Genomic DNA, 27,475 nt, shown 5'->3' with positions numbered 1-27,475 from the left:
GCTGGGGGGGCCCTCTCAGGTGAGACGGAGGGGCTGGGAGCTGCCGCCAACGTGAGGTGACGGGGGAGGCATTGGGTTATGGCAGTCAGAAGGCACCACGGAGGCTAAGCCTGGCTCCAGGCATCCCTGCTGGGCTGGCACTGGGGGAACTGGGCTGGCACTGGGAGACTCGGGGCCAGGTCCGGTTGTGGGTGTCCCCACCCAGGCTGGTCCCCCAGGGCAGTGGGAAGCCCCCACACCACCTCCCAGTCCCAGAGCCACATCCCAGCACTGGGTGGGGGGGGCAGAAACCTGGGGCTGGCCCTGGAGGTCCCAGCTGCCCGTTGGGTGGAGGGGCCCAGCACTGGCCCCCCCAACAGCTGGGAACAGAGGGAGAGGCAAGAGCAGGCAAGTTCACAGGCAGCGAGCTTGCCGGGCACCCCCAAACTGCCCCTGCCTGGGGGCCACAGCCCTTCCCAGGCAGCAAGGGGGGAGCGGAGGCAGCCACCCACGGTCCCCAAGCGATGCTCACGTGGCAAACGTTACCGTCCCACAGGGCCCACGCCGAAGGGAGCGGGGCGAGCCCAGTGTTTGGGGCTGGGACGCAACAGGCGATGGGGACAGCGGTCCCCCAGACCCATGGCCATGGGGCTCTATCCCTTAGCAGCCACCCTCCCCTCCTGCCTCACCCAGTATCACCCACAGTGTAGGACAGTGGGCTCCGGGTGGGGGTGCCCCCCAACAGCCGTGGGGCAGCAAATCCCTGAACCAGCACTCACCTCCAAAATTGTGCAACCACATACAGCAAAGGCAGGGGGATTGCCTTTAGGAAGCCCCCACCCGCCACCTCCCCGCTGGGCTCGTGGGGGGGATGGGACATCTCCCCTCTTTCCCTCGCCACACAGCAGGACCCGCAGCATCATCCTGCCCCGTTCGCCATTAGAGATGCAAGCACGCACCGAGGTTTTGACCCCATCCATCTCTGCCCCTCGGCTCACCTCCCTTGCTGCCCCCTCGCCCTGCGCCGGCGGGTTAGGGGGCCACGTATGTGCTGATGCCTCCTCTGGAAAAACCAGATGGTAAAGGGCGAGAAAAGAAAGAGGCCCCCGGGGGTGCCTTCCAACAGGGTGAGGACGTGAGATGTGCAGAAGAGGGAACGCGCAAGAGAGCCAAATTTGGGTCTCCAGGCCCGGGGAAGCAGCCAGCGTGGTGTGGCATGGTGTGGCATGGTGTGGCGTGGCACGGCGTGGCATGGCATGGCACGGCGTGGCAGCCCCCTCCCTCCCACCCCATCCCCTCTGCCCCTGCGTTAAGCGATCTCTTTGATTCTGCGGATGTAGTTGTGAAGCTCTTCGGGGTCTTGCAGCCCCATGTCCTGGCAGACCCACTCCAAGTCCTCCTCATCGGCGATGGGGATGGAGTTGTAGGCCAGCTCGTCGGAGGGCAGCGTGGCGAAGGTGGTGAACTTCACCCGCTTCCGTTTGGAGGTGGGCGAGTTGAGCGGGTCCTCACTCTGGTCCCGCGTGGAGCCCCCCGAGGAACCATCCCCGCGACCGTGGACCTGGCTCTGCACGCTGGTCTGCGAGCTCCCGCTGCTGTGGTGGTCCCCGTGGCAGCAGGTCTGGACATTTTCCAGGGGGTTCCCAGGGCTCTCAGGCTGGGGGGAGAGGTCATTGTGAGCCCGCAAGGGCTGCCCGTTGCCCAAGAAGACCCAGTGGTGGGAATGGTCCATGTTAGTCTGGCCTTCAGGAGGGATGCGCTTGTGCCGGTATTTCAGCACAAAGACAATGCAGTTGATGAGGAAGACCAAGATGGCCAGGCAGAAGACACCCAGGAGGGCGTACATGCCTATCTCCAGGTCCGTAAGCCCCCTGGTCACCTGGACAAAGCCAGTGGGAATGGTGGGGAAATCCTCGGTGGGGTGAGACGCGCTGGACATCCTACTGTCCTCGCTCGGCTCTGCTTTCCTCTCCACCTCTGCCCGCAGGGTGGTGCTAGCCCCCGTCTCTGCCAGCCCTGGCTTGCTGGGCACATGGTCGTAGTCATAGGTTGGGTCCTCCTCGGAACCAAAGTGGACCCGCACGCTGGCCAAGGCTGTGAAGAGCACGCTCTTGCGCTTGGTCTTCTGGCAGCTCTCGCAGATGACCAGCTCAGCGCGCAGCAGCTCCCCTGCACCCTCGCTCTCTGCCACCACCAAGGGGAACGCCCGGTCCTGGGTCACCGAGACCACCTTCTCATCCAGGCTGCTCACCACCAGGTTGTAGTCCTTGGGGTCGTAGAGGGAGAGGGGGGCCGTGGTGCCGTCGCTGTAGGAAATCCATAGGCTCAGGAGCGCTTCCTGCGGGACCAACACAAGCACCGGTTGCCCAGCACGATGCCAGTCCTACCTGCACCCATTTGTCCATCCCTCCACCCATCCCTCCTCCTTTGCATCCTTCTCTCCATCCAATTCACCCTTTATCCCTCCATCATCCATCTTGCTAGATGTGGCTACCAGAGCTGGGCTGGGAACCGTACAGGATTTCCTCCAGACCCCTTTGTCCCCACGGTTGTGTCCCGTCCCCAGGCCGGGCAGGGTTCATCCATAGGTTTGTGTGAAGGTTTCTGGGGTGCTTTGGGGTCACCAGGTTGTCTGGAGGACAGTGGGTGCTCTGAGGGCCTTGGCATGACCATGGGCAGGATTTGGGAGCAGGGGCTTGCAGATGGAGCCCTCACCCCACCCTAAGTTCCCCACCGGGCCCCCCCCAAGCCCGAATGCACATCCCACCCCCCCAGCCTCACCTGCTTGAAGAAGCTGAGGGTCTGCTGCACGGACGTCCGGGCAATGATTGTGTGGCTATTGCCGGGGCTGGGGTGGAGGGACAGCGAGAGGCTGGAGACCACTTGGGCCTTCAGGTCCGTGATGCTGACCTTCTCCTCCGCCACCGTCACCAGCGTCTCACCCAGCACCGCCTCTACCAGCGGGGACACGACCTGCAGGGGACGAGGGTGCCTGTCACCACCTGCCACCCCCAGCCAAGCTGGCAGAGGTGAGGAAAGGCAGCCGAGGTGGGGGGGGGGGGTTTACCTTGAAAAGCGTGGTGCCCGGCTCTCTCCCGGCCAGCGTGAAGCTGTCCACCATGTGGGCCACCCGTGGGTCGTCCACACGCATGAAGTCGCTGACCAAGTCGGTGACCTCCACCAGCCAGTCAGGTCCCAGCATGGTGACCACCTGCCCCGTGCCCTCCGCCGCCGTGGTGTGGAACTGGGTGAAGACCTGCAGCGTGGCGTGCTGGTACTGCAGGGCACAGCCCCGGCTCTGCTTCCTCTCCTCTTCATCCTCCTCGTGCTCGCTGTCCCGCACCGACCTGTGGGATGGGGCAGTGGGTGGGCAGTGCTACTAAGCTCCCCGCTGCCACGGCTCTTCAGCCGCCACGGGAAAGGAAGGGGGTGGCCAGGCAATGGAGATAGGCAAGGTCACCAAAAAAAAAAAATGGTGGCTTCTGGCCTAAAGATGCCTGTTGCCCATGAGGTCTCTGAGGGCTTCAGCAGCATGTGGTAACAGGGTCGCCAGCGTCTCTGCTCCCTAACCAGCTGAGAGGACAAGATATCTCAGGCTGGGATGGACACCTGAAGGTCTCTAGACCTCAAAGCAGGGCTAACTTTGGAGCCTGGCTGCTCCTGGCCTCATCCAGGGAAGTTTTGACCATTGCCAAGGATGGATGTTCCCCACCAGCTCCAGCATTTGACCAACCTCATTGTGAAATTTTCCACCTGTGTCCATGATCTCTCTCCTTTTCACTGAGGATCCCCGAGATGACTCTGGCTCCATCTTTAAAACCCCCTCATTAAGTAGCTAAACAAGGCAATTAGACCACTACCACCACCTTCACCTTGCCTTCTCCAGGCTGGACAGACCCCAAGCACGGTGGCTCCGCAGCACCCACCTCCTGTCCGGCAGGATGGGCACTCTCCAGCCCTTCACTTGGCTCAGCCGGGCATCCGAGAGCTCGATGTGCAGCGGCAGTTTGGGCACCCACACTGTCATCTCCAGTGGGGCGGAGAGGTGCTCGTAGGTAAAGATAACCCGAGCGCTCATGGAGCCCCGCGACTCCTTCCCACTGACGAAGACGTAGTCACAGCTGCTGGAGACCTGGAGGAGAATGGAGGATGGGGGTTGCAACGGTCCCACAGACACAGCAGAGATCCTGGCAGGAGGCTGCCTGGAGGAAGGGAAGGGTCGGAGGAGCAGAATTTCACCCGGCAGGTACCCAGTTAAAGGTGGCTCCAGGAGCAGGGATGCTCTCTCCTCCCCGAGAGCCCTGCTCAGAGGCGTGGACCTGCACACACCATGTCCATAATGCGAATTTCCCCCCAACCCAGGTCCTCTTGCCAGCCCTCGCCCACTCCCACCTCCACCAGGCACCTTCATTTAGTCCCTCCGGTTCTCTTTGGCTTCCACACTGAATTGTACCCTTTTTCCACGCTTGAGCTGGAGGCATCACAGAGGTTGCAAGTTGCACATCATGGATATTTGCCCTAAAATCTCCTCCACCCACACCCAGGGGGCACAGGCAGCGAGCATGGACCAGCCACATGCCCATGTGCAGATACCCACCAGTACCTTGTCCCTGTCCCTCCTGCTAACCCCAGAAAGAGCTTCCTGGAGTCCATCTCAATCCTCGCGTTCATCTTCTCGCTCTCTCTTTTTCTCTTTTAATTCCCATTTATGCAAATGCATTAGTTAAATTTGCTGTAAAACAAATATACCCTGGGGGGGCCACTTATTACTGACCGATCCAAGCCAATTAAGGAGCTAAGAGGATGCCACTGCAGCATTGCCTGTGTTTCGGCTTAGGCCACCAGAGTCAACAACTCCTTCCCAGCATGGGTGGCAGAAGACAACCAGGCCAAGGAGACTCCAACCTCTCATCTGCAGTGGCCCCATGGCCCAACCCTGACTCCCTTTCACCCCCCACACCATCAGAAATTGCATCTGAGCTGTTTGCTGCTGGGGAAAAATAAAACCCATTTGCTCAGCCAGCAGCGCAGTCGCTCTCAGATGCACCAAGCACGTCAACAGCACAGAAGGGCTTATTTCCAACAAGCTGCTCTCCCACGTATATTCTCTGATGGCTGATAAGGGGCTCAGTCCATGCTGAATGGTAGGTGACAGCAGAGGTGACAGCATCACTGTCTCTCTCGCCACCTTATCTTTGGGTACCTGTGGCATCCAGCTGCAGGAACTTTGCATTTTCTAGCCCACGAGCAGGGCCTGACAAGAGCCCCATGTTTTGGCTGCAGAAGCCTGCTGCAAGGTGTCCGTGGTCCTCCTGGGCTGGTGGAGGAGGCAGAGCCTGGGACCTGGGCTCCTTGGGAAGTCCCTGCTCCCCGGGCAAAGGAGGGGAGTGCAATGCAGGAGGGCTTGTTCCTTGTCTTCCTATCAGAGATACCAGCTCAGCATATCTGAAGAGACAATCTCATCTCTGGCAGGGTGGTGTCTGAATAAAGATGAGCTCCTGGGCGAATCCTCCAGCAAAGGAGTGCTCTGGATATTGTGTCATTTATCACAATAAATATGATGGGCTGCTGCTTGCGTTACCTTAGCTAATAAATCCCCTCGGCATCTTCTTCTGGGGACCACTTGCTTTGCAACTGGGGGGGGGGGGCCTGAAACTACAACAACAAAAAATCCCAGCACATCAGGCCTGTCCTAATGATGGAGTGACTGCAGATTAGCTTTTAAATGAAGTGCACGCTTGTTCAGAGAAACTTCCCGGATTTGCAGCAAGGCATCAGGAAAACGAGAGGCTGAGGTCTGCCTGGGCTCCGAGCCAAGGCACCGCTAGCTCTGCTTCTGTAGCCCAGAGCTCCCCACTTGGTATGGCCTCAAGCATGGGATCAAGGGGACACATCTTCTCCGAGGTCCTCGAGAGCGGGAAGAGCCACGACGGCTGGTGGCACACCATGTTGGCCAGCCAGGGGTCCTGGCAGTGGCCAGGGTCCCTGGGGCTCAGTCCCATTGAGCTGACTTGCTCCTGGTGGGTCCTCAAGTGGATGTGGATGGTGGGCTCCTAAGAAAGGTTCACATACCAGGTGAGGTTGAGCATCTCCCATTGAGCGTCGCTGGCAGCAGAGGTGGCCCTTCCTCTCTCTGCATGTCCCTCAACACATATGCAGCCCCAAGGCCACCGTGCAGGCAGGCAAGGGGATTATTTCTATGCTACCTTGAGTGATGAGATCCTCCTCTCTGGACAGAGCATGGGCAGTCACCCTGTGTCACCACAGAAGGGGATGAGGATGACAACTCCCACCCAAGGTCTCCCACCATCCTTCGCAGGTGGCCCTGGCACCTTCACAGCCAGGTCTACACCAGATCCAGGACACGTTCCCTCTATGTTACACACGAGAGCGACAACCACCAAACCACAGGCAGCATGGGGAGAAGCAGCTCCCCAGCCCTCCTTCATGCTAAATTATTTACAGTAACAGATAGCACATCCCACTATGTAAACTTTGATTTATGTAACAGGTTTATAGCCCTGACACCGTAATCACACTCCCCAATCTCAGCAGGTAACTGAGAGCTCCCTCAGAAACGAAGATCTGGCTCAAACACAAAATAACTCAGCAAGAAATTGCACGGGGCTCCGAGCGGAGAGCGGGATGCGAGCAGGAGGTGAGCTGGGGCCAGAGGGCTGCTCCATGTATTATTCATCCCGGCTCGTGTGCATATGTCTGCTCCCCCCCAGGTCTGGGGACAGCGTGTAAATAGATTTATGAGTAGAAAGGCGGCACATTAAACAGTTTAAGTGTCTTGGAGTCCATCCTGAAGTGTATTATTGCTCCAGTGTTTTATCACACTGCGGAGGACCGGTCTCCATAAATTAGACCCGGCGCTGTAAATCGCACAGATCGGAGTTTTAGTCAAGAACTTGGGTAAACAGTTTGCGACACCAGCTGTCACCCACCCGCGTGCCCATGGACCACCGGAGAGAGCAAGTCCCAGTGGGGCCGGGGCTCTGTCTATCCCCCCTGGCTCAGCTGGGAGAGCAGCCGGTGGCTGCTGGTGAAGAAGGGGAGAAGGGGCTATGTCCCCTAGCTTGGGGGACAGGGGAGAGCCCAGACCCCCAGCGTGGCTCCCTGCCTCTGCCCGACACAGCGGGGACATGGAGAGGGTGGGCTGGCTGGGTGCGTGCAGGGAGAGGTGTGGGAGGTGTTTGGGAGAAGGTAACGATGTCCAGGGGTGGGTGGATGGGTGGAAACAGTGGTAGAATACAGGCAGGTGGATAGATCGATACATACATTGATAGAAAAATGTATATGGATGAATGGGTCTGGTGATGGAAAAGTCATGGCTGGATTTGAGGACCGACTGCTGTCTCGGTGGCTTGGGCAGATGCGGGGGCAATCACTGCTGCTGCAACAGCGAGCCTTTCGCATTCACCTGATCAGCATCTCTCCCGTGCAGCCCATCTTGCTCCTCTCCCTCAGCCCCCCTTTCCCCTCCATTGTCCCCATCCGCCCAGCTCGTCACCCCACTCCTGGCTGGGGCCAGCACCCAGCCCCAGCCTGAGCTCAGCCTGGCATCTGATCCAAACGGCAGATAAATGTCCCCCGGTGGCACAAGTGAAGCCGCTGATAGAAACGTGCAGCTTGCATTGCGAGGTGACAATATTTCACCTTATCAGTGCTAAGTGCTGTGATAACCCATAGTTATTGCTGCTGCCTGGTGCCAGACTGCGCAGCACCAGAGCATCCCATGGCCTCTCCAGGGACAGTGACAAAGCATCTTGTTCTTCTCCCAACAGATCCCAGGGAGAGACACATGTGAACCGAAGCCACTGAGGGGTTGATGTTTGGGATGAGGTGGGCTTTTGTGGCACATCAGCTCAGCCACTCTCCCCAGCTTGTCAAGCTCCAGCCTGCGCCACTATTGGGGTCAGCACCCCTGGAAGAAGCTCATCCCCTTGCTAGGGTCACAAGATCCCCCTCCTCACACCCACCTTGATGATGTCTTCGTTGTTGGACTTGCATTCGACCATAGCCGAGACATCCACGATGGTGCCGCTCAGCTCAATGGCGATGACCTTCACGGGAATGGCCACTGTCCGCCCCGTCAGGATGGCCGTGTTGATGATTTCTGTGTCCTGGGGATGGGGTGCAAATGGGACCATCATATTAGAGGGCAGCCTGTCCCCCTGGGGTCAGATCCCAGCTGGCCCCTCTCCTGCTCCGGTCCTTGGAGAGAAGAACTTGGGGCAGGGGAGAGAGGGGGAATGTATGGATGTATAGGTGCTATGGGGCAGGTGAGCTGGTGGGAGATCCCTCAGGGGGACCCAACCCATCCTCCACATCCAAGCAGATAAGCTAAGCAGAGGGCAGGAACCCGCTCACCATGGCCAGGGGCACGATGGCCCTGATGTCCCTCTGGATGACCGTCAGCTCCGTCACCACCTTCTCCAGGTCGGGCGGGGGGTTGCGGCCCCGGTAGTCGATGTGCCACATGATGCGGCGTGTCACCGACTGGCTGGTGAAGTTCTCCATCTCGAAATCCAGTTGCATGATCTCAGACGAGGAGTCCCCATCCCTGGGCAAGGGGACAGGAGGGGGACAGAGTGAGCTGGGTGCCCCGGGTCCCGCAGACACCCTGGGATCAGCATCGGACAGTCCCCTCTAGCGATGCAGAGCATCCCCCAGTGGGTCTCTTCTCGGTGTACCCATGCCTGCCACGGGCACCGTGCTGTGGGTACCACCACGATGCTTGCTACCAAACACAGCAGCCCTGATCTTTCCCCTCTGCCAGGGACCGCTCCAATGGGACCCTGCAGATTCCTATGGGAATCTTCCCAGTGGGAGAGAGAAATGCATTTCACTGTCTCTCTCCAGCAGGAGAAAAACCTCAGCGGTTCAAGCAGGCACTCTCCCAAGGCTGCTGGGTGCTATATTATCACAGTGCGAGTGTGTGGCCACGGCCCCAGGGGATGGTGGGTGGCTGCAGGCGCTGCCCTCGTCTCCCTGGCTCTGTCTTCCCAGCAGTGTGGCTGGATTTACCACCCCGGGCTGCTCCCACCTCCACGCTCATCTCCCGCAGGTCAAACCCCAAGCGTCCTACACTCAGGAGGGCGCATGCTCAGGGACGACAAGTAAGTCCCTATACAAGAGCCCAGCCCAAGCCGTTGACTTTACAGCCCCTTCCAAGGGGATCACATGGGGAAACTGAGGCATGGGAGAAAAGTTCAACCACAGACAGCAGATGGGACAACATGGAGCTGGGACTCAGGGTAGGGCTGTCCCCCAGCCTGCACAGGCAGCCATGGGGATGCACAGGGTGGACAGGCAGGGGATGGAGGAGGTAGGCAGGACCAGCAGGAGATAACGGCCCCAAGACCATCAGCTCATCAAAACCCCACGCAGTTAATGCCGCTGCTGAGGACAGTGGGACCCGAAGCTAACAGGGAGCAAACTCTGGGGCATCCCCGAGGCAGGAGGAGATGGAGAGTCTGCACGCTGCCAAACGCGGCACACAGTGCCAGTCTAAGGGGATGAGGGGACTCAGCAGCTGGTGTCCCTTGTCCTCTGTGCCACAGCTTGGACACAGTCTGACGGCAGCAGCATAAATCACTCTTACACCACCACCCTATGAGCAAACCTCCTCAGATGCAATCCTGCCCTCCCATCTCTGTGTCCAACCTGCAAATCCCCTGGGGGACTCAGGATTCAACCCCCTCCTGCCCAAGTCAAACTTCTCCAACACTCCCCAAAAACAGAGCGTCCCCAGGGGACACCCCAGAGCCTTCACAAACTGCTGAGCCAGCAAAAGCCCCCCCAGAGCAGGAGGAGGGAGGGGGGCGAGGAAAGGCGAAATCCCTGCGGAAGGGGAAGCCAGGACCGGCTCCGCTCTCATCTCGCCGTGTAGCAGCTATTGAGAAAGTCCCATCGATCTAGGGATGCAGAATACAGTCAGATTTCTCTCTGATAAATACCTAATGAGTGAAAGGGAGCAGAGAAAGAGGAGAAGAAGAAGCCGGGGCTGCTCCAGGCCATGGCAAGCCCTGCTCCCTTGTCCCGTGGCAGGGACGATGGGCTTTGCAGCGGAGCTGCCACGCAAGGGCTGGTGGGGTCCTGCTGGGACTTTGTGGCCCCAAGGCAGCTTTGGGGGTGCAAGGGCAATTGCCAAAGGCTACCCGGTCTGAAGAAAGGAATTGGGCTGCTCACTGCCTCTTCTGACACAGATGTATTAAATACAGCCGGGAAGAGCCAGGTTCAAAGGCAAACCAGAGCTGCGGCTTCGGCGCTGGGACTCCTCACCATGGGGTGCCCCTGGGCATCCCAGGAGCCCTGCCAGGGGACAGCCACCATCTTCTGCCCTCCCCGAGCATCATCTGCTCTCAGCCACAGCAGAGACAAGAGCTGGGCTGCCCACATTGGGGGAATAACTTAGGATGCAGCTGCTGGGGGTGCAAAACATCCCAAATTGGCCATTATCACCCCAAAGCTCAGGGCCCTCGCCCCCTCCCCGCACAGCCAGCGCTGCCAAAAGCCCCCAGAGCCCCAGCGAGGCAAACTCCTCCGGCTGCACAGCCCGGAGGGCAACACGGCTTTGAGTCATTCATACTTTCCATTCCGTTAATATTTGATGGAGTTGTTTGTCTAAAAGGTGATTGTAATCACTTTAAATTCATCCTCCGTCTCTAACCTTTCCAGGCTGATTTGAAGCGGCGGCGGCAGACGGGGGAAGGGGGAGCGGAGAGGATCTCGCTGCCGGCAGGTTTGGCAGCCACGTGCAGGGGTGCTGAGGTGGCCTTGCAGAAGATGGGGGGGGGGGGGGGGCGCTCATGGCCCCCGGGACGCTCCAATGTCAGCCACAGGGACGCTCCAATGTCAGCCACAGGGCTGCGGGCTTGGATGCCGCTGTTGCATTTTGTATCTGGAAGCGATGGTGTGGGGTAAAGGAAAATCCACCCTCTGGGTAAGCCCTTTGGAGGGGTTTCTCTGCAGATAGCTTTGGAGCTCACGTTCCAAGTAGTCAGAGCTGAGGATCTTTCTGCAAGAGCTCGCGCCCAGCTTCTCTCAGTTATGGGGTAAGGGCAGAGATACGGGGAGATTTCTCACGCAGGCTCAAGCACATCAACTGGCTTTAACCCACCTCCTGGAGATACTCGTCTCCCTTTTCCCAAAGACACAGTGATGAAGATATCGCAGTCTGGGAACAATTGTTTTCCAGCACTTCAGGGTCTTTCCTGTTGGTGGTTTTGACCCCAAGCCCATCCCCTGCCCTTGCTCGTCGTGTCCTGCTCACGTGGATGCAAGGAGCAAAGCTGTCCCTCACCCTCGCAGCCTCTGCGCGCTCACAGGCCAGTCCCGTGTCTCCCCTTCTCCAGGCTGAGCAGCTTCTGGGTTTTCAACTTGGCTTTGTGGGTCCCCGTCCATCCTCATTTCTATCCCTTGGACTCTCCTGAACAGACCCGAGCCTTTCCCAGAGCCCCAGGGATGAGCATCATCCTTGTGTCAAGCAGAACTGGCTCTGCCCGTCTCAGGTGCTGCATTAGTTCATGCTCCCCATCCGACACTCATCCATCGCCTTAGAGTCCAGATGGGACCTTGCCTGGGGACCGCTCCTCTTCCTTCCCAGAGGAGACACCAGGATAGTCAGCAAAGAGATACTGCCTCTCAGGCTATTAAAACGTCTTAAAAAATTAAAATACTTCCACCCCAAACTGGGGGGTTCCCCCCGGCTTCACAGTTCAGCCCCAAAATCCACCACATGCCCACCAGCATCTGACACGGCCAGGCGACCCCAGCTCAGAGCCAGGGATGCAGGTGCTAAATGGTACCCATGACTTATGAGTGCATTGCTTGAGCCCCAGCTTGGTCGCCTGTGTTGACCACGAAGCAGATCCTACCTGAACGCTCCACCTCACACAGCCCTTTGGCAGCTGCCTGCCTGGCCACAAACCTGCCCACCTTGGGCCACAAAACCCACCTTCACCTGCCCTTTAGCCAGCTACACTGTGCTGGCCGAGGTTAAAAACCACACAGAAAATTAAGCCCTTCTCACGTCGGTGCAGGTCCTACCCCGACCTCAGCTGGACTGAGAGTTTGACCCCAAAATTGCTTAACCCCCTTCAGTGCCTCCAAGTCCCACGGTCCAGGCTGTGCACTGCCGTGCCTCAGTTTCCCCTGCCAGCACCCGCATGGCACCGTAGCCAACAAGGCACCCAGGGTGGGGATGAAGGCAGAACTGCTTTGGGCCAAACCGCAGCAATTTCCCCAACTCTCCTGGAGCTGGGGGAGGGAGAGGGGGGGTCCCTTACCTGGGCCCGGCACCATCCGCCCTGGCCACATCGACGGTGGCAGTGGAGTGCTTGCCGCCCGTCAGCAGCTCCGAGCTCACCAACCACTGCCCACTCCTCGACTTGGTGCTGAGCAGGTTGACGCCTTTCTTGGCCTTCACCCTGCAGAGAGCAACAGTCAGGGCCAGACCCTCAGTCCTGGGCACCCCTGGACCCCCTCGGACACCCTGCCGTAGGCGCAGGGGGTGGGAGTTTTTCCCCCCAGTCCCTCCTGGCTGTCGGAAACATCATCCAGGTTGGCAGCAACCGCCGTGGGGCTGAGCCCACCCCAGCCCTTCTTTTTCATAGGATTTTGTCCCTCCCATCACCCTTCCAGCAGGAGTTTGGTCCCCCCACCCCAGTGCTGCCCCCCAGGACAGTAACACCCCTGTGGGGCTGGGCATCCCTGGGGCAAAGGACAGGAGAGGCTGGAGTGCCATGTCCCCCATGCCAGGGGCTCACTGCTGGCCCAGTGGCCACAGAAACACTTGTAAACGTCCTTTGAAGACATGTGGCCGGGGCTCATCCCCCCATCCTTAGGGACATGCAGCAAGGGGGGGGTCTCCCCGTGGACCTCCCCGTACTGGGGTGCTCAGCACTAGGAGTTGGGCACAAGAGCAGGATGCGGGTAGACACAAGGAGCCCCAGCTCACTCTGCAGCAGCCCCGTGGCCATACCACACACCTTGTCCCCAAAATGGCTCTGAACAAACCCACATCCGCTGGCGGGGCCCTAATCCCAGTGCAACTGGGAGGGCAAAGGCAGCAGACCCTAGTGGTGATGCAGAGGTGGAAACCCTGGGTGGACAACCTTTCCCTTCCCTCCGAGAAGCTCCCACTGCAAAGTCCCAAAACGTTGCAAAACCACATCAACTGCTCCTACAGCCTCCCTCACCTCCCCAAAGCCCTGCCAGACCCAGTCCAGCCCCCAACAGGTCCCAGAAACACCACACACCCTCCCCATCCTCTCTTCCCCTCGCCCAGCCCAGCCGAAACAACCACCCCCTCGAAAGACGGCTGCTCCTGGGCTGGGGGCAGCCCCAGGACCTTACCTGAGCGTGAAGTGCTCCACCGTGGAGTTGGACATCAGGTAGAGGAGGATGCTCAGCACCTCGCCTGGCTTGAGGGGCTTGTCGGGCAGGCGGATGAAGATGTTGCCGTCCAGCCGATGTTCCTGCATGGGCTGCCCGGGGGGGGGCTGCAGGAGGCTGACGCTGCCGATGCGCAGCAGCGGGTGCTGCGTGGGACCCTCGGTCCTGGCCCCCCCAGCCCCACGGCGGGGGACCATCTCCCCAAGGCACTGGCCGGCCCCGTCGGGGGCATGGAGGGTGTAGTACAGCTCGGCTTGCTGGCTCTCGCCCGGCACCTCCAGGCTCTCGGGGCTCTTTCGCCTGCCCAGCGGCACGGCTGGGGGGCCAAACCAGGCGTGGGGCAGCTCTGCCTGCACCAGGCACATGGCCAGGCTGCCCCGCAGACGACACGAGCTCTTGATCTCGCGGGCGTCGCGGAAAGCGTGGAGCCGCACGCAGGGCAGCCGGTCGGTGACGTCGAAGTCATCCCAATCCCGGCCGGCTACGTAGAAGAGCACTTGGACCACGGGCTGGTTGGCCACCAGCCGGGGCTGGATGATGAAGGCGCGCACCTTCCAGTTGACGGTGAGGCGGTCGGGGACCTCCAGGGTGCTGGAGGGCTGCAGCTGCTCCTTGGGCAGCACCAGCCCCGTGCTGAAGGGCCCCAGGGTGACGTTGAGGACGGGCAGCTCCTTGGTCTGGAAGACGACGAAGGGCTCGGCGCGTTGCAGCGGGGCACTGCCGTTGCCCACCGGGCTGGCTCCCACCTCCTTGAGGAAGAAGGCCAAGCGGGTGTTGGACAGGCGGTAGCTCACGGGCAGCGTGATGGCACCGGGGGTCTCAGCGGGCTCGGGGCTCGGGGCTGGCCCCTTGGCGTGGGCTGCGAAGGGGATGGAGAGTGCAGGTTAGCATGGGGCATCCCCCTCTGGAGCATCTCCCGAGCCCCAAAGCCGGGAGAGCAAACCCAGGTGGAAGCGGTCCAGCCCCACGGCAAGGAGGAGCCGCTGCTTCAGACCCCAGACCCCTCGTAAGGGCAGCAGGAGTCTAGCTGGGTTTCTCTCCTGCAAACTAAAAATGCAGAAGACCTCCCTGGGACCTTAGCCATCGTTGTGCTTCCCGGAGGGTGGCTCCAGCCTCACCAAACCCACCCTTGGCGTGGGATGGGGTGTCCAGCGAGGAGGGATGCTCGGGGGCTGCCCAAGGCTGGGCCAGGGTGCGTTGAAGCCACATCCAACCTCGGTATTGCCCCTGGGGAGCCCGAAATGCTGGTCACCCACCCCGGCACACTTGCCAAGGCACTGGCCGAAACAGCACAGACCCACTTATAGAAATAGGGCACAACTGGCTACATCCCTGCTTCCAAATGCACAGAGAAAAGGATGCCGAGTTTCTCCAGAGGCTCGTTACCAAAAATTAGGCAGCTCCAGGCTAATTTTTGGCTGGCAGATCCCACCAAGTATCTATGATCAAGGCTTTCCTCCTGCTTTTAGCTCCCAAATCACACGGGGAAAGTGACTAAATCAGCTTCTTCACCCCAGACCCGCTCCGTCCCCATGGGCTGCCCGTAAGGGTGGTGTCACAGTTGGTCTGTCACCTGTCACCCACCCAGGAGTGCCACCCACACAGTGCTGTCCCTGTGCACCAAAGCCAGCCCAACCCCAATTTTTCCAGGCATGGACATGACCTGGTGGAAAAGTGATGGAGATGATGTTGGTGCCACTTTGTGCAAACCCCAGCAGCGCCCAGGTCTGACGGCCCTTAGGAAATCCCTTTTGTCCTTCATTTTGACCATTTTGCTTTAAAAAAAGGAATAAACATCATAAAGGCAGAGCAGGCAGCCACGGCACAGGCAGCGTGCAGTGCCTGCTGGCCACGCACTCCCGGGGGGCTGGAGCTGCCCGAGCCCCTTGGATGGAGCCGGCCGGCGAGCGGAGAGAAACCCCATGAAAGTCTTTCTGCTAAAGCAGATGCTGCGAAAGGCAGTCGGCGTGGAGCCGCACCGATGGCACGCGTTCTGTCGGCAGCCGCGGGAGCCTGGAAGACGTCTCAAGGTCTTTGCATCCGCCAGCGGCTGCCAGCGACTCCCAGGAGGCCTGGGTCCCCCCCCCGCTCCCCTCGGCTCTCTGCCAGCCCCCCGCACCCCACGTTCCCGGCGCTGATTGCAACCGCTCCCAAGCGACTCCCAAGCAGGAGAGCCCAAATTACCCGTGTCAGACGGCGACGAAAGGTGCGGATGTGACGGCTCCGCTCCTGGGAATGGCTCAGCCCCCTCCCTGGTGGGGGCTTCAGAGCGTGCCAGGAGCCCAAGGCTTTCCCCAGCCGGGAACATGGCCTTGGCCGGACCCCCCAGAACTGAAGGGGACCCCGCAGCCCACCCGGGGAACTCTCTGCTGCAGTACACAGGGCAGTTAAGCAGCTTAGAGGGCTCATAAAAGGATTAGCACTCGATACGGGGACGGGCAGCATCTGCAGCTACGCAGCCTGGGAGGAAACTTGTCGGAGAGCCAGGCAGAGAATTCCCCGGGGCCGGGTGGATGCTGGGGACACGCTGCTGGCATCACAGCGAGACCACCATGCCGGCACCGCCGTGGGCACAGCTCCGGCTCCTGCCACGCTAACCCTGATCGCCACCGGCTGCGGAGCCTGTCCCGCTCGCCTGCTCTGTTTTCCAAGCTCCTGGAGAACCAGGAGCTGCAGGAGAGGTGCTGAGCCCCAGAAAGCACCCACGGGTGCCACTCTGCTCGGAAATAACCACCAGCGAGGGGCCTTCTGCTCCTCCAGCCCATGGAGGTTGCTTTCTGCCACGAAACGTGAAGGTTTGCATCCTCCCTGCATCCCGGTTGACACAGCCACGGCTGCTCCTGCCATCCCCAGCAATTAGAAAAGGGGATTTTTTCCAAGGCATGAGATTATTTGCAGAAAAGGATCCACCAGCTGGAGTGACATGAGCCTGACCACTTGTGTGAGGTACCAGCAGGACCGAAGGAGGCACAGGCAGCCAGGAAAGAGGCTATCTTTAACTGACTCCTTGAAGTAGCATCAGGTCCTATCCTTCAAAAATCTCTCAGGTTTGGGGAAGAATCAGGTCTTTTCACAAAGAAAACCCACCCAAAACCTGCCTGACTCAATGCCCGGCTCGGCCCCCCAGCAAAACCCACCCTTGGGATGGTGCAAAACGCCTGGTGTCACCCCCTGTCCCTTGGGTGGGGGGACAGGAGAGCCTCTGTGCCACCGCGGCGAGCACCCAGCCCGCACCCAGCTGCCTGCCAGCGAGGGGCACCCACTGCCACCCACCGCCCCGGGAGCTGGGTTTTGTCTGCAATTTGGCACCCAGTCCCAGCTCGTGGCAGAGACCCCCAGCAACCGGCTCCTTCCTCTTTGCCGTGGGGATTCTCTGATGGCAAATAAGGGTTGTATGCTGGGGGGGGGGGGGGGGGGGGGCAAGGAAAACCGCTCTACTCTCTGCTGCCGGGCAGAAATGTGTGCTGGGGACCCTGCTCGACTCAGGCCAAGCCCTGCTGCGATTGGGATACCTGGGGTGGCCCTGGCACCGAGCCCACGCACAGACCTGCACCCCAGCCATGCCGGATGGGGGAAAGGAGCGGGGATGAGCTGGGATGGAGATTAATGCGACGGTCACGATTAGTTCAGCGCAGGCAGATTGCCGGCACCCAGAGAAGCTATTTCCTTCCACAGACAAAATGCATTTAAATGATGCTATAATCTGTCGCCAGGAGGGGGACGGGACCGGCGTCTCCGTTCCTTGGTCATAAACTAATCCTGCCGGGAGAGGGTCTAACCTAGCCGCATCCAGCCTGGGGTGGGTGCCAGGAGAGCGGATCACAGGCCAGCCCAGCTCGAGCCTCTGCGCCACGGAGGGACAGAGGGTGGGGAGGGAAGGAGAAGGGGGAAGAAGATGCATGGCTGTATGGATTCGTGGCTGCTGGCTAGGCAGCAAAGAAGAAAGGGTGGATAAGGATAGATGAACCAGCAGAGAGAACGGAGGGTGCCTAGATGGATGGATGGATGGAGGTAGGCAGATCAGAAACGGCTAGACAGCAAGAGAATAGCTCTAGGAAGAGGGAGAACAGGCGATGGAGGGAAGGAAGAAAGGACAGAAGGAAGGACAGCACAACAGCTCAAGAGATGGAAGATGGATAGAAGGAGAAAGGATAGATGGAGGGATGGACAGACAAGCAGAACAGCTCAGGAGAATCCAGCCCCCACGCCACTGTTCCCAGCCCCTGCCCTGATTTCTAGCAGCCCCTGGGAGGGAAGGTGGCTCTCATGCCCCCACCTCTGGCTGGGTTTGGGGGGACAGAAGGGTTAAGCCCTGGTCGCTCTGCGGTCCGCTGTGGTTAACGGGATTTGCAGCGCCTGACCTGCATTCCCGGGTTTATTAGGCTGGCGCAGAGGGGACCATATGGTCCTTCCACCCTCGCAGCTCGGCACCGCAAGCAAAAAAAGCAGATCTTTGTGCCTGCCCAGGCTCCAACTGGCCCGGGGGCTGCCTGGACCCCCCCAGGGCTGAGGAGCCACCCCAGCCCCACAGCAGGATGCGACAGGACTCCCGTGCCTCCCCTCCTTCCCACCCCACGGCAGCCCGCGTGACCTGCGACCCACAGCGGCGAGAGGGGGAAAGAGAGGGAGATGGAAACACAACTGCCAGCGACCCCCTCGCCGAGCCCCCACATCTGCCCAGCCAGATGTGCCCCACACCGGCCGCAGCCGCCTGGCCAGATGGGCTGATCTGCTCCTCCCCGCCACGAGGGCACGTGGGGACAGCAGCAGCACCCTCCAGCCATGCCTTAAAAATCAAGAAAACACCCCCCCCTCCCTCCCCAGACCAAGGGGTCTTGATGCTTCTGGGGGTCTGCAGCACCAAAAAGCCCTCCCTGTCCCCCCTCGGTGAGGGCTCCACCGCAGGAGGAGGTGGTCACCGCCGGCCACCCTCCTGCTCCGTGCCCCCTGCTTGGGGATGCTGGGGTCAGACAGACTGACGGACACACGGGAAAAGAGGCTGACGGACAGACTGGATGTAGCTATGGCTGATGGGGGAACACCGGCTCGTTTGCCTTCCCTTCTTGCCCCAAATCCCCAGCAAACGGAGCACAGGGGGAATGCAGCTTGGCCCCCCCATCCTGCCCCCACTGCAGCCTCACCAGCCCCGTTCCTGCTTCCACCCATCATCCCGAGGCCGAAGAGCCTCCTCCTCCTCCTCCTCTTCCCCTTATCTAGCACCAATAGCCAGCACTGAGCTCCAGCTTAGCCCCAGCCGTCTGCCATAGGGATCGCTTTAGCAACGCTCCAGGGGGGATCTTTATCCTGGCTTATCCTCTGGGATGTGGCGGGGGGGTCCCGGCACGTATATCCCCACTTAGCAGGGGAAAAGCATATAGAAAAAGCACTGGAGAAGAGGGAGGAAATGTTTGAGGTCATGCCAGGCGGGTTAAAACCTCTCATGATTTTAACAGGCGGCACTAGGGGCTTGGCGCATCAACGGACCAAACGCAGCTCCAAGGGAGATCCCAAAATACCGGCGATGTGAGACACCAGCCCCGGCTCCTGCCCAGCCACTGCCACGCACTGTAGCCGTAGCCCACGCCAGCCCATCGCAGCTGGTCTTCTGTGGTGGTCCCAAGCAGGGAAAGTTGTCCATAAGGCAATGACTTGAGCCGACGCGATGATAAAACCTTCACTAAATACATGGTGAGGGCTATGGGGTGGGATGGCAGGGGGGTGGCAGGGAGCTGTGTTATCATCCCTAGCAGAGGGCTTCACGCTGGCTACAAACCCAGCTCGGGACTCTTTTGGAGGGGTTTCGGCAGTCACCAGTCGCTGGGATTCCTCACTGCAGGATGAAAAGGCCACCAGGGTTTCATCAGTGGTCCAAAACCCCAGACACAGGCCCTGGGACCCTGCAAACCACAGCAGCCCAGGGCACAGCTATCATCTCCGCTTCTCTGCAAACACAAGCAGGGGATGCTTCTTCTCCCGGCCACAGGGCTGCCGGCACCACCGGGACTGCTAGTAGTCCCATTCTCCCTGGATCCAGCCCAATATCAGGGTGACGAGGTGATGATCCTATCCCTGAATCAGGGAGATAAGGGCTGGACATGCTGCTGCCTCAGTTTCCCCACGTGGGTCAGCACCCAGATGAGACAAAGGGGTGATGGATCTGCCCGAAACGCCGAGAGCTGGGAAACCACAGAAAAACCCTGCAGCCCCCAAGGATGAAGCCCAGCCTGGCTATTTCCCACCAGGCCACCAGCACAGTTGTCCCAACTACAGTTTCGTTTCAAGCCAGCATATAGCCACCCCTCTCCCCCAAGCATCCGCAGATCCCCGGCCAAGGCTTCAGAGCCCCAAAACCTGGTGGTCCAGGTTTTGCCCCCACAGCCAACAGGGCCAAGCACAAAGGGGAAACATGGGCAGCAATGGCCCCAAATGCCGGGGATGTCCCACACCTGGAGCTCCCAGGGATGTCCCATACCTGGAGCTCCCACATCTGGATGTCCCAACAGCTGGCTGCTCCCACTAGAGGCAGCCCCGGCTCCCAGGGAAGAGCCAGGCTCGTGCCCCATCTCCCCACCCGACCCGAGAACGGGCATCGCACCCATCCCTTTCCCTCCCTGCAGCACTGATCCCTGCCAAGTTACACACCAACCCAAGCAGGGTCAGCACCTCCAAACGCCCTAAAAAAAACAACAAAAAGGGGAAACGGAGGCCTCCACACCTCCACTCAGTCAGCCCCAACACAAGCCCCGCTCCACTCCACGCTTCCACACGCCCAGGGAAAAAACCACCCAGTAATAAAACACAAGTCAAAATTAGAAAATACAAGTGAGCCCCTCGTGGAAACCTCCAAAATGTTTCCCAGCAGCCAGAGCCTTGAAAATTGTTTTCGGCGACATAAAAGACAACAAGCTCTCCCTTCCCTCCAACGCGCCAACAGCCTCCATCTCCAGTCCCAGCTAATTGGAACTCAATTAAGTGAATAATTGTTACAAATGTAAAATTACCTTCCCCTAGCACATGGCGGTGAGACACCCCGGCTGCGGCCGCAGGGAAGGGAGGGACGTAGGGATGCTCCCGGCTCCCAGCTCTGCCCACGGCCGCAGCGGCAATGGGGCGACAGGGCTGGGAACCCCTGTGGTATCAAGGACCGCAACATTCAACCCAGGAGGTTAAACTGGTTCAGGCTTCCCAAAATCAGCCCAGAGTAGGAATTGAGTGGATGCTGGCCGGGAAAAGTGAATCAAGTCTTTCTGTAAGCAGCAGCATTGGCTCAGGAGTGGATTCTCTAGTGTCTAATACAGGGTTGTGCTTATGCCTGGTGGGTACTGCTATATTCTCCTTTCTTTTAGATTCTTGAGACTTCTCCCTCTCCAAAAGATCCAGCCCAGCTTCATCAGCAGAAGCGATAAAACAAGAAATGCTGGTGGGACTCAGCCCCGGGCCAGCACACAGCCTGTATTGCGGGGCCGGCAGCACTAAGCAAAAGGGAACCATCCCAGCGCCACGCCAGGCTGCGGTGCTGAGCTCTGCATTTCCCCCAGGAAATTATTAAAAGGGAGGGGAAAAAAAGGCAAGGAACCTAAAGGAATAAATAAATATGGCCTAAATGGGATGTGCCGTGCAGAGGCGCAGCCTGCCATAAATTCCTGGAGCAGGCAAGGCTTTTACGCGGCAGCTACTTTAGAGCAATTTCCACAAATCACGGCAAGGGACAGGCCGGGGGACAGGAGGAGAGGGCCTTTACGGAGGAAGAAGAAAAATGAAGAAATGAATTAAAAGGGGGGGAGGGGGAAAGGATGAGGATATGCCTGACCATGAATGTCCACAGGGATGCCCAGGAGTTCCGAAAGGGGTGGGAGGGAGCAGCCCCGGGATAAAGCCGGCAGTCCCTGAGCCCCCAGCACACGCTGTGGTGGGTCCTGGGCTGGTTGCCCCCCATGCTAGGTTCCTCCCATGCCGGGAGCTGGGAGCAGCACCCCCCGAGTAGCAGGCGAGCACAGATGGCTTCCCCAAATAACTCCCTCCGGGAGTCAGAATTGGGAGGACAGGCAGCAAGGGAGAGCCCTGAAGGGTGGCCTGGGGAATCAAGGACAGGGACAGCAGCTCCCGAAGGAGAAGCCCCCAGCATCACGGTGTTGGGGCAGAGGCGATGCAGTGACACCACCCCCACCCCCCCAAAGCCACATGTCCTGCTTGGATCCCCCCTGTCCCCTCTCTGTCCCCTCCCACTATAGCCAGGAGCAGGAACATCCTCCCAGCACCCTCCAAAACTGAACACCAAATACGCCCCCCAGGCTGCGCCGAGTGACACATTTCAGACTGATTAGACACCGATTAATTTTCCCCCCGGTGACGTGTGTCAGGCTGCGTTTGGAGCCGGAGCCGGGATTCGATTCCAGAGACACCCAAGGAGCGCGAGGAGCCACAGATAAATCCAGCCCCAGACCCCAGCAACCGGGGCTGGGGTCCAGCATCAGCCCCAAACCACATCCCAGCAGCCCCAGAAGCAGAGCTGGGGACAGGCACTGGGCCAGGGACTTCACCAGTTCAGCACTTTGCCACCCAGCAAAGCAGGCACAGCATCAAACACACGCAGCTCGAATACATCCCTTTCCTTTTTTAATTTAGCTGGTACCCGGGGAGGAGCGCATCCAGCAACAACACCTAGCCGGCAGTGGCGGGTATTGCATTTTCAACCTTATTTATCTTCAAGAGGAAAAACGTAGCTTTTCCTTAAAGAAAAATAAATTCAAAATCAATTCATTCTCAACTTTTGCTAGTCCTGGAGAAGAGCCCAGCCTCACGGAGCCCGTTTAATCAGGGCAAAACCTGCCCCATTAACCCTTGCAGGAGACGGGAGGTGACAGCACCTGGAAGCGGGGGCAAAGCCACCCCAGCAGCATCCGCCTGGGCTTTTAGCAGAGCTACTGAAAAATCAAGGATGGCAAATATTGTCCAAGTGATGGGAAAATGCTCGCCAGCAGGAGTCGACGGCTTCATCAGAAGATTGCGAATTGCCTTGATTACGATATCCTCCCAGGAGGCCAGACGAGTGAGCGAGGGGCTCAGCACCCAGCTGGCGGTGAAGGATGTGTGCCCAGCGGGGAGCAGCAACAGGTCAGGCAACAGCTTTGGAAAAATGAAGGGGCTGGTCCCCAGGAGAGCCACATCCCCCAAACCCGGGGCATTTCGGGGAGAGGTGACAGTCCATAAATCCCCCAGCCCAGCTAGTGCCTCCCCTGGGGTGGGGATCGCTGGGCCACCATCAAATGTGGCTGGAGGACCCTGTTTCTCCCAATTTTCAGGGAAATGGTGACCTCCAACCTCCTCTCCCCTTGGCAAGGAGCACCAGGACCTGCCTCACTTCAAACCATTGAACTATTTCTCTTTCTGACATCTCATGCAGACAAACTCCCCGAGCGGGACTCTACCCCCAAAAGGCACCGTCTGGGGTCCCCGGCCCCATCGCAGCATGTCCCACTGCTGGAGCAGCCACCTCCCTCCCTCCCTGGGGAGCTGCTCGTTAGCAGAGCCGTGTATTTAATAATAAAAGACTGATTAGATTAGCAAGAGTGACCTTTTCCAGATGGATGGGATGCCCATACGGCGGCAGCGACAGGCACCGCGCGGGAGGGGAACGCACCGGCAGCTCGCCGATTCCTCCATACGCCCATCGTGGGCTATTTTGGCCAGGCAATTGAAAGAGCCAAAAAAAAAAAAAAAAAAAAAAAAAAAAAATCAAAAAATCAGGTTATGCCATGTAAACACCCCTTCCCTCAGCCATCATCTCACTGCACCTCCCAGGATGAGGCCACATCCTGCTGCCCACCTCCCTCTTAGAGCCTGGAGGCTACAGGAGGGGATGGAACTGGGACGTGCTGGTGCATTGTTGGGGATGTTCTGCAGGGACCCCCAGCTGGGTTGGTTTTTCCTTTCCTCCTCTTTTTAGGATGCAGAGAAGCTGGGTGAGGAGGGACCTCAGCAGCCAGTCATGGTGGGGTTAATTAAATAGTAGCACTTAAAAAAAACAAATAACAACAAAAAAAGCCAGCTTTCTAAAAATTGCTGAGCAACCCCCAGCCAGGGGGTTGCTGCCACCCAATACCCTGCCTCAGTTTCCCCCAGCGATTCAGCAGGGCTGAGCCCGGGGTGCAGCATCGTGCACACGCAGACACACGCACACACAAAAGGACAGTTCTGGCCAAAGGTATCGAGGCACCTAACGCGTCTTGAAATCCCCAGGGTCAAACCCTGTGACTGATGCTTACCAAAATCATCCCACAAAGGATTTCCATCATGCCACCGATAGCATCCCTCATCCTTTTCTCTTTCCTCAACAACACCAAGAGGACAAAAAGGGGAGAAGAAAAGCCAATTTTCTGGTAGGGTGTCCAATGTCGCACCCCCAAGAGCCAGCACAAGCATCCTACTGGGATTTAAGGTAGCAGGGTTAGGGGGAGATGGAGTGGGCCCTGGGGTCACCCAAGGGCACCCCAGAGCCAAAAGCTTTTCGGCTCTGGGGTGCCCTTGGGTGACCCCCTTTTCTGCGGCACCAAAGGTAAAACTTGTGCCAGGTTTAACCCAGCTCAGAGGCCAGATCCTGCCCTCTCACCTGCCTGCCGAGGCAGGGAAAGGTTGTATCACCCTTTCTCTGCACCTGGCTGGAGCTAAGGGTGCTCGGCCGCTCTGACCCCATCGGCATGGCCGGGATGGGGGGCTGTTAAATGAGCAAACGCCGGGTGTACGTTCCCGGTTTGGGCGTTAAATGAGCAGAAGCCGGGTGTACGTTCCCAGTTTGGCAGCGAGTTATTGTACATCTCCACCTGCTGGTCTGAAAATCCCGGAGCCTGGAGATGCTCTAAGCCGAAACAGGGATGAGGGTTGGTCCGTATTCCACCACCCCCCCCCCCCACCAGGGTTGGGGTGCACTGGCTGGAGCACCCCACCAGGGATGGAGCCATGGGCCACAGCATTGTCCTTCACCCCCAGCCCCACGCCTGGGACTTGCCCAAGGTGGGAACAAGCGGTGGGAGATACGGGAGACCGGCATGGTCCCTTCCCCACCGGCAGCGGGATGGAGGCGTCGGGGCTGTAGGATCCAGCATGGGACCCCAAGCCTGCCTTGCGTGCTGGGACAGATGCTGAATAACCCCAACACCCCTGGATCACTGCCTCTGGGGGAGTGCTGCCTCCAGGAGAGGGGAAACTGAGGCACGCTGCGGGTATGAGGCTCAGCAGGCAGCAGAGAGAAGACACAGGAGTCCAGGCTCAACCCCACGGACAGCACAAGTTATTTTGCAAACCGGTGGGTGAATCCCCCCCCGTGCCGCATCCCGACAGGTCCCTCGCAGCTTCGCAGCACGACCGCACCGAGCACACACCATTGGCACCCCCACCGTGCCGCAGCCTCCCCTCGGGGTCCGTCCGTCCGTCCGTCCGTCCCTCCTGCAAGCTCTGGGGCCACCCCAGGGCCATCCCACCCCAGAGTTGCCAAAAAAACCCTTTCTGGAAGCAGCTGATCCGGGGCCAGCAGCCAAGCGGCTCCCAGTGCCGGCGGGGAGCGCAGCGGGGGTGAAGCTGGCATCGAGGGTTGCTCTTAAATAAAAAGCAAGGGAAAAGGGAATAAAATATCCCAGGCAGGAGAACAGCGTGCTGCTTCACCGCCAGTTGACCCCCACCACCAGCCCGAGCCATTTGTAAGAAAGGCTGGAAGAATTAGGAGCTCTCAGCCTCTTTTTCCAGTTCCCTCCGAGACCTTTATTTGTCCAGGAAAGGCCGAAGCGGCAGCGAGGGCAGCTGCGCATCCTGAAAAGAGCCTAAAAACTCCTGGCAGAGGCTTCTCTCTCTGCCGGCACAGGCATCCTCCCACAGCAGCATGGCGAGACCCGGCCCCGCAGCCGGCACAGGCCACCCTCGCCCGCTTCACGCTGGCATCGCCGCCACGGGGACCCCCCCACCCATCGCATCCCCCAGCCCAGGGGCCAGATTTTGCCCCAGTATAAACCGGAGGCCTGACCCACAGGGTTGTTGGTGTCCCAGCAGCAACAGGGGGGGGGAAGCTTAGAAATGGCCAGGAGGGGATGGAGAGCAGGGGGCCACATCCAGCCCCTGCACCAGAGGCGATTCCTGATGGATCACTTGCACGGAGATGTTTCCCATCACCTGCTAGCAAAGCCGACAGCCGCCTTCGGCAGCGCACCCGCCGTGGGGAACCACCGACCCAGACGGTTGAATCTCATCCAGGCAAATTGAGAAGCGGAAGAAATTGAGATCGTGCTTCCCCGCCGGCTGCCAGAGCCCTGCCTGCAAACCCCCTGAACCTGCTGGTCCCAAAGAGGAGAGCTCTGCCCAGCAAACCCTGCCTGGGCAGCACCCCAAGAAGCACCAGGTCTCGGGGTACGGGGGGGGGGGGCAGCGTCTGCCACCCCAAAGGATGCTACGTAAAGTTGCGATGCTCGCCAACCTGAAGCATCTCTGCTCCTGCTCCTCTGTTGGGGTCAGAGTTTTTTAAGGGGGGAAACCCCCTGCCGGCTCCCCGCAATACTCCCAACATCCCCCCCCTCCTCCTTATTTCACCATTGTGGGTGAGCAGCTCCCCAAAGAGCCTCGGGGGGGCTGCAGATGCCCAAAAAAGCCCTGCCTGAGCCCCAGAAGTGCCTCGGCCATGGGCTGCCAGTGCGAAATGGAGCTGGGCATGGTCCAGAGACCCCCGCCAGCTTCTGGGGGGGATCTCGTTTGAGCTGGGCAGCACAGCCCCCAGGACACGCCAAGCCCACAGCCAGAGCCGGGCTGGCAGGAGGGGTCTGAGTGGTTCCCCCCAAACTGCCAGCAGCCCCCCATTTTCTGCTTGGCCAAGCTGGCTGCCAGGGAAAGCCGCTTTAGCTGGAGCATCCTTGGGGCTTGTTTTACACAGAAACCATCCGGAAAAAAAAAAAAAACATCCACGGAAACCAGCCCCGTATCTCCCTTGGGATGCGTGACCCCGCTTTGGCCTCGCTAGCCAAAAAAAGCCCCCGGTTGCAGGTGCTGGCATCCCCAGGGCTGTCACCGGGGCAGGCCGGGATGTCACCACAGCTTGGCCATGGCACAGCAGTGATTTGGATGCAACTCAGGGCAAGTGAGCCCAGGCAGCGGGGGCCCCCCCTGCCCAGGCCACAGGCAGGGGGGTGGGCAGCACCACCAGCCCCAAACCCCTTGCCCTAAACCCATGGGGGGGGGGGCGGGGGGGAAATCCAAAAGAAACAGAGGGATGGCAGGGGCTGCACCCCCATCCCCACACCCCAAAATCATACCACCTTGGCAGCGCTTGCCCTGTTAACTCAGCCCAGGCTGGGAAAGTGCCTGGGTGCGGGTCTGGGGGATAAGCGAGTGGATAATAGCGGATAAAGCCCCTGATCCTCCTGCTAAAGCAGCTCTGCATTAAGGAGACAAGGGGAAGGGGGGGGGGGGGGGGGCAAAGCCCCCCTCGCCCCATTTCCCCCCCTGCCATCCTGCTCCCTACCCAGGGAAACAGCCCGCCGCAAGCGCTCGCAAAGCACAAGCTGTCATTTCATTAAGCCAGGAATAAACTTTAATCTTTACCCATTTCGCTGGGGGGGGGGGGCATAGAGAACCAGGGGAGGTGGCAGCTGAGATTGGAAGGGGGGGGTCCCAGCTGGGCACAGAAGGGCAGGGGCTGCCCCTAGGGGGGTAGATGGGGCTGGTTGGGGGAGATGGGTGCAAACACACACACCCCCCCCCCGTATTGCAGACACACATATAATAGATATATTCTGTTCCCCCCCACCCCCGGTGCCAGCAGCACTTACCGGGGAGCAGCAGGGAGCAGAGACAGCAGAGCAGGGTGGCCGGCCCAGGGTGCATCTTCTCCGGAGAGGCCATTGCAAGGTGGGGGGCAGCCGGGCCCCGAGCCACCCCCGTGGCAAAAAAAAAAAAAAAAAAAAAAAAAAAAAAAAAAGGAATCCAAACCAAGCACCAAAAAAAAAACCCGCAGAAATCCCCTAAATCCAACCACGTGCGAGCCGGGAGCAGCAGCCAACGGCGGAATTTGGGGAGGGGGGGGGGGGGGGGGGAGACCCGGCTCAGATTAGAGGGG

At 59.4% G+C, this 27,475-nt stretch overlaps 2 protein-coding genes across 3 annotated transcripts in view; one reads left to right on the top strand and one right to left on the bottom strand.

Annotated features, from left to right (window-relative positions):
* The window catches only part of SUMF2 (sulfatase modifying factor 2), a 221,877-nt gene that overhangs the window by 66,834 nt on the left and 127,568 nt on the right, over positions 1-27,475 (top strand). The gene's annotated exons all lie outside the window — the stretch shown is intronic.
* On the bottom strand, positions 279-27,274 carry TMEM132E (transmembrane protein 132E). Of its 2 annotated transcripts, none has more exons than XM_049803552.1 (9): positions 27,189-27,274; positions 13,345-14,242; positions 12,276-12,416; positions 8,356-8,548; positions 7,965-8,108; positions 3,906-4,111; positions 3,047-3,326; positions 2,761-2,952; positions 279-2,317 (listed from the first exon to the last, which is right to left on the bottom strand). In XM_049803552.1, the coding sequence occupies exons 1-9, from the start codon at positions 27,259-27,261 to the stop codon at positions 1,289-1,291; spliced, it is 3,156 nt and encodes a 1,051-aa protein (XP_049659509.1). In that variant the 5' UTR covers positions 27,262-27,274; the 3' UTR covers positions 279-1,288. The 2 variants fall into 2 exon arrangements, with proteins under 2 accessions (XP_049659509.1, XP_049659508.1); XM_049803551.1 differs by lacking the exon at positions 27,189-27,274 and adding an exon at positions 15,568-15,697.

Source organism: Accipiter gentilis, chromosome 6 (genome assembly GCF_929443795.1).
Source record: "Accipiter gentilis chromosome 6, bAccGen1.1, whole genome shotgun sequence".
In the NCBI taxonomy this organism is placed as follows: domain Eukaryota; kingdom Metazoa; phylum Chordata; class Aves; order Accipitriformes; family Accipitridae; genus Astur; species Astur gentilis.
This window is presented reverse-complemented; position numbering and strand designations above follow the sequence as displayed.